The 6,584-nt window shown below is 44.9% G+C and overlaps 1 protein-coding gene across 1 annotated transcript in view; it reads right to left on the bottom strand.

Annotated features, from left to right (window-relative positions):
• Positions 1-6,584, bottom strand: part of SNTB2 (syntrophin beta 2) — a 16,395-nt gene extending 9,811 nt beyond the window's left edge. The window contains exon 1 of the mRNA XM_075187453.1: positions 5,902-6,584. Coding sequence (XP_075043554.1) covers positions 5,902-6,521 — 620 coding nt within the window. The 5' untranslated portion in view covers positions 6,522-6,584. The remainder of the gene's footprint in view (positions 1-5,901) is intronic.

Here is a 6,584-nt window from a genome sequence, read left to right as displayed (position 1 = left end):
TACCACTAATTCCCGCAGCGCTGTACAGAGAACTCACATCAGTCCCTGCCCCAGTGGAGCTTACAGTCTAAATTCCCTAACACACACACACACACACACACACAGACTAGGGTCAATTTTGATAGCAGCCAATTAACCTGCCAGTATGTTTTTGGAGTGTGGGAGGAAACCCACGCAAACACGGGGAGAACATCCAAACTCCACACAGATAAGGCCATGGTCGGGATTCAAACTCATGACCCCAGTGCTGCGAGGCAGAAGTGCTAACCACTAGGCCACTGTGCTGCAATTCTCCCGCAACCTGGCCGTAGGGAGCCTAAATGGCGCGATTAGCTGTGAATCGCTGCATTTTGGCCCTGCCCCCGTGTCAAAATATCAGTTTTGTCACTGGGGTAGGTCCAAACTTGTCGATTTTACGTTGTCCCGTCCCCTTCTGCCCTCCCACCACCCCCACTCCGGGATCTCCCTGAGGGCAACAATAGAAAGTTGGCAACTATGATTTTACTTACCAAAGGAGCAATTACGGTGCTAATCACTTATTTTGAAAACAATATCTTATGACAAGTACTTACATGACAGAGATAATGACAAGGAAGCGGTTTTGCATTTTTTGTGATAACTGAACCACTGAATGACATTCTACAACGGTCTATGATTTAAGATGGTCACATGATCAGTAAACTCACCCAATAAAACCACTTGTGCCCCCAAAATGAGTGCTGTGCGTGAAAACCCCCCCAAAAGAGATTGGAAACGGTCAGATCACTCGCAGACATGCATGGAGATCCGCTTGGCAGATTACCACTATCTGCCCATGTTTGTAGTCACTTGTTCCCCTCAAGGCATGTTGTGTGTGGACAACAGAAACACAAAGTAATTGGCACAAAACATTGTGCGGTGCCAAGTTGTACACAGATCTAATTAGGGGGCAGAGGACTAAATTAAAGGACCAGCAAACACAATTTCTCTCTTCTACTTAAGTACAAACATCCAAGCTCATCTGTGCTATATGGCAGGCAAGAGGATGATTGTGAAACACCATCATCATCCTCACCATTTATTTATATAGCGCCACAGATTCCGCAGCGCTGTACAGAGAACTCACTCACATCATATGTATAAGAGGGCTATCAGTAACATTTTAAAGAGGTTGCCACACTTTCAGACAAAGCTTCCCTCGTTTTTACATTCCTCAACCCCCCCCGCTTAAGATTGTAGTGATTGTTAACAAAACCATGCCCTAAAATGGGGGCAGTGTTTGTCCAAAAAGTGTTTAACCCTTTAATTATTTTTCTTTTGCCAAAAAAAGAAATGGATCACTTATAAAGAGAAATATATATATATTTTGGGAGAGAGTTGAACAATAACTGCTATTCCTACATTGCAGCTTTAATCTTTCCAAACTAACATAGATAAACTTCACTTTGATTCCTTTGTGAAAGTTACGGAGCTATAACTGCAATTTGCAGCCGCATCAATAATAAATTTATAGTCTACCGCTTGCTTGCACACAGCATAGGCAGAGAGTCTGTGGCCTAACCCTAAATGTATAAGGATGTAGCCTAGTGTTTCATTAAATACCAGTGACAGCACTGATGCACAAAGCGGAGGTGATATGTACCCTCTTCTCCTGGATGGGATTATAAAATAAATCACAATCCAGCAGCATTACACCATACCAGGCACTCTCACGGGGATCATGATTATATCATTAATTAAATCCCCCGTCACAAATGAGATCATCTAGTCTACGAGGATACAAGTTTGTTGCTTTCTTCCTCTTACATTTTTGTTTTTACCAAATTTGGTTATATGAACATCAACATCTCTCTTTCCACTGGGACCTTTCTTTATTTTCAACAAGCCATCAAACCTATCACTAAAAATCCGCCTCCGGACCCCTCATCCCTCTCCCGTAATCACCCAGTCTCACTACTCCATCTAAACAACTTGAAAATGTTCAGAGTTCTTAACCTATCTTTCCTCTAAATTCTCTGTTAGACCCTTTATAATCTAATTCCCTTTGTACTAAGAAACAGCCAATGATCTACTCACTGCTAAATCAAAAGGTCATTACTCCATACTTGAAGGTGATGCACTATCTCGGTTTTACTCCTATATCTCCGAATTAGAGTCTCACATTCCAGCAGTCCCACCTTGTCCTCTCTCGGTCAGTATACCATAAGGCTCTGTTCTTGGACCACAAATCTTCTGCCTAATTTCTTATCTCTACTGGGTCATGTTCCTGACACCACTGCAGCATCCTCCTCTTTCGGAACTTGCCATTTTCCCTCATAAATCTGTTCCATTGCCCGACAACAATCCCTGAATATGTCTCCAGTTCCCCAGCCAGCTACTTAGTTGTAATTTTTAACTCTGCTGTCATTAATTTTCACACTTTAAGAACTGTCTGCCGTCTTCAGTTTATAACATCTCTTGCATCCGTCCCTTTCTCACCTACGATACAACTATTGGTGCATGCTCTAAGCATAACCCGCCTAGATTATTGCAACACTCTCCTCTCTGGTCTACCTCTGAACACACGGCTTCAATCCAATTTGTTGTTTATTCTGTAGTTTGATTACAAAGCCATCAGCAATTAAACACCAACTAAATCTCTTTCTCAGATTATGTCATACTTGCCGACTTTCTGAAGATGGCGTCCGGGAGCCGCCTGGGGAGGTGGGCATTTTGGGGGCGGGGCTATGCAAATTGTGCCATTCTGGACCCACCCCCGTGACGTAATGATGCAAAAGTAATGCCGCGATTGCCTGAGAATTGCAGCATTTTGGCTCTAATTCTGCCTACTTCCTAGTGAAGTGGGCAGTTGTGGGAGGATTCCATACTCTCCTGGGATTCCGGAAGACCTACCCGGAATCAGGGAGTCTCCCGGACATTCCGGGAGAGTTAGCAAGTATGGATTATGCCCCCAAAATGTCTTCTCTACACAGACTCATTCTCTCTTCCTCTCTAATCATCTCTTCTCACCTCACACATTCCACATCTCTCTTATGCTGCACCAACTCCATGGATCTCTCTTCTCTATGATACCAGACACTCAGAGTCTCCAAGCTTTAAACACTCCCTCAATACTCATCTCTTCGCTGGGGCGGATCTAGAATTTTTTTCTACCCCGGGCGATATAGGGGGGCGATTTAGGCCCCGCCCCCTTTCTAACTTCTAAGGCTGCCGGCGGCTGCACAGTATGTGCAGGTCCGTTCGGCAGTGACCTGTGCAAATCAGCACCCAATATGTAAACTACATTAAAGGAACAAGACAGTGACATCAGGGGAGAAGGCAAAGCAGCGAAACTAATGGGAAATTGATGATGTAACCCCATTATGTCATTATCTGTCATTATGTAACTGTATTAAACAGTTCTCCTTTAGTAGCTATAGGTTACAGCACTTCCCTTCCCCTTGTAACACATAAAATGTGTGTTTGTGCTGGAGCCTATTGGGGCGCATTCAGTAACATTGCATTCTATGGCACAGTTTGCTCTAAGCCAGTGTTTACTAACCTGTGACACTCCAGATGTTGTGAAACTACAAGTCCCAGCATGCTTTGCCAATATATATCAGCTTATTGCTGGAAGGGTATGCTGGGACTTGTAGTTTCACAACACCTGGAGTGTCACAGGTTAGCCAACACTGCTCTAAACCATAGACAATGAAAGCAACTGTTTTGCTGGTTGCTGTGGACCAATGTCAGTAAAAGAACCCAAATATGTTTTGATATATTCCCCCCCCCCCCCCTCTACAAGGCTGGGCATAGACCAACATCTATCATATATGTGCAGGACACATACTTGCACAACTGAACAGTGCACACGCTCACTCCAAACACACACACACACCCAGCGCCTAGAGACCCAGCCGCTCCCTCAGTCCAGATGCTGAACATTCAGATGTTTCAAGCTGGGGAAACTTAAAGTGTCTTTACCTCTGAGCAGAAACCCATTAACTAGTACAGCAACACTGTCTTAGTGGTACCAATACAGAATGTTTTCTCTTATGGTTTCAAATTAGCACTGAACAAACTTGAACCGATAAACTGCTTTGTGGATGTCTCACAAATAAACTAGTCTATAATATCCTGGATCATTATCCGACTCTGATGCCTTCATTTTATATTTAACATGGGGACTGACTTTAGAACAGATAATGAAGAGGGCAAAATTATCCAATTTATTTATTTTATATTCATCACACTAAATGGCTTTCTCCACTGTCACAAAGTCACAGGAGCCCTTTAAACCAGTGGCGTGACAACCCTATATCTTTTTAAGACGAGCTATGGAAAATAGTGAAATTGCACCACTTGTCTAAGAAGAGGCCCCTTTCCAAAATGGAAAAAAAAATGAAAAAAATCCAACATCTATTGCTCATAACTTTCTTATTCTACTATATAAAGCCCTATTGTGTGTCATAGTTTTCCCTAAAAGTAACATTGTAATTTCCCTTACATTGTAAAGCTCCCAGATTACCAGAATTAGTGCGATGATTATTATTATTATTTTTAACACCACCACAATTAGACCAAGAGCAGGCAGCCTTTTTAGAAAGCCACAATTTTCCCATCAGGAAACCACAGTATTCTAGAGCAATGATACGTTCAATCAGCACAACATTAATATGAAGAGGGAATTTTGTTATTCTGTCAAAGCTTTGTATAGGACATTTTGACAGCACAATATCTATAGTACAAGGGGGAACAGTGTTCTCTATTCACATTTTCGTTATGCTTAATGAATGTATAGCAGTATGCTAAACACCTATCTGACCTTGCCAAATACATCATATAATTATTTTAAGTTATTTGGCACAACTATCCTCTTCTGTTGTAAACTAAATACCAATGGAATCCCTAACTGTACCCCACACACCCATCGTTTACTGCTGAGTAACAGAGCAGATTATTAGGGAATGTTATATGTACAGTGCTAATTAATATCATATAAAAAGTGCAAGTAGATAAAAGAATTAGAATAGCAATTAATTATTCTTTCAATTAAACACACTCGCACATAGGACAATATAACGCGTCTATATCCCAAGGGAAGATAAAAGTTAACTAGGAAGTTTACACTTTTTTAAATCACACTGTAGAGCTGTCACTACAATGAACCAGATTATCCCCTGGATAACCTGACAGCCTCCATCAGTGGGGGGAGGTGTTTGATATTAATGCTGAGATAAACCCTGATTAGTCTTCTCACCAGCAGACTCAGCAAATCCCTGCGCCGTGTCAGGGCAGGGGTTAATGTAGTTGCAGAAAGCTCAGTTTCTTGGCAGATCTGCAGAACTGAGCAAACATCTGTGTTAGACAAAAAAAAAAAAAAAAATTAAAATGGGAAAGAATTATTTTAGGCAGCACAGACCCAGCTCGCAGACCTAACCTGTCACTGCTGCACTAATTGAGGTATAGGAGCCAACTTTTGTTTAAAATCATTAGGGGTGTTCACATCAATCCCAACCCCCCCCCCGCCCTGAAAAATGCCATGCGTGGGCATGGTTAGTGACTGTGGCTCAAATATTGTCAGAGCTGAACTGATTGATTTAGAAAAATGACAGGATAATTTAGGGAACAAGAGCAGGGTATGGACTTTAATAAAAGCATTGCACACACTACAGGAAACTTTTCTGAAATTTTAAGAGTGTTAAATGATGGGTGGTGTCACTGTCCTGACTGCATTCACCAGGTGACTTAGAAAGTTACAGATGACAGTTAGGGAAAGCTGCAGGGCATATGGGCATTAGATTAAACTGCAGGAGGGCATCCTGAGATGTTAACTCCATCCTTGGGTGTTGTCACTGACCTCATCGCCCTATCAGGGGAGTCCTGTGATATTACCCCCATCATTGGTACCCATGTGCCACCCTGTGTCGCTGATCTCATCGCCCTATCAGGGGAGTCTCCTGTGATATTACCCCCATCACTGGTACCCATGTGCCACCCTGCAGGCTCCTACCTTCTAAAGTCACCTCCTTGCCAGCCTTCTTCAGCACCTGCACCGCCTGGTCGTGGGTGGCAGTCCGCAGGTCTGACCCATTGACGGAGAGGATGGCATCCCCGACCCTTAGGGCTCGGCTCTGGTCCGCTGCCAGCCCCGGGAAGATCTTGGAGATGAGGATGGGCATACGGTTCTCCTGGCCGCCCTTGATGCTGATGCCCAGTCCCCCGGACTCCTGCTTCACCACCCGCACCCTCCTCACCGGCTCAGCGCCCATCTCCGGGCTGTCCAGGGGGCAGCGAGCTCCCGGGCTGCCCAGACCTGACTCTGAGCCGCAGTCTGACCCTGCCCGGGGGGAGTCAGAGCGGCCGGGGGTAGGGGGTCCCCTGCGGGGGCTGCCCGGGGCCAACTCGGTGCCATTGCTCAGACCGTTGGGGGTCGCACCGGGCTCCTGCTCCGAGGTCAGGGTCAGGCTCTCCCCGGACAGCTCAGCCTGGACTCGCACCCAGTGGTCCTGCAGGAGCAGGTCCAGGAGCCCGGACTTGGAGGCTCTGGTCCAGACAGCCATGGTGAGAGCTGCCTGCACCGGGAGAGACTTCCTGCCAGTGGCTGCACCCCTCCCCCGGCCACA

Source organism: Mixophyes fleayi, chromosome 10 (genome assembly GCF_038048845.1).
Source record: "Mixophyes fleayi isolate aMixFle1 chromosome 10, aMixFle1.hap1, whole genome shotgun sequence".
NCBI lineage: Eukaryota > Metazoa > Chordata > Amphibia > Anura > Limnodynastidae > Mixophyes > Mixophyes fleayi.
This window is presented reverse-complemented; position numbering and strand designations above follow the sequence as displayed.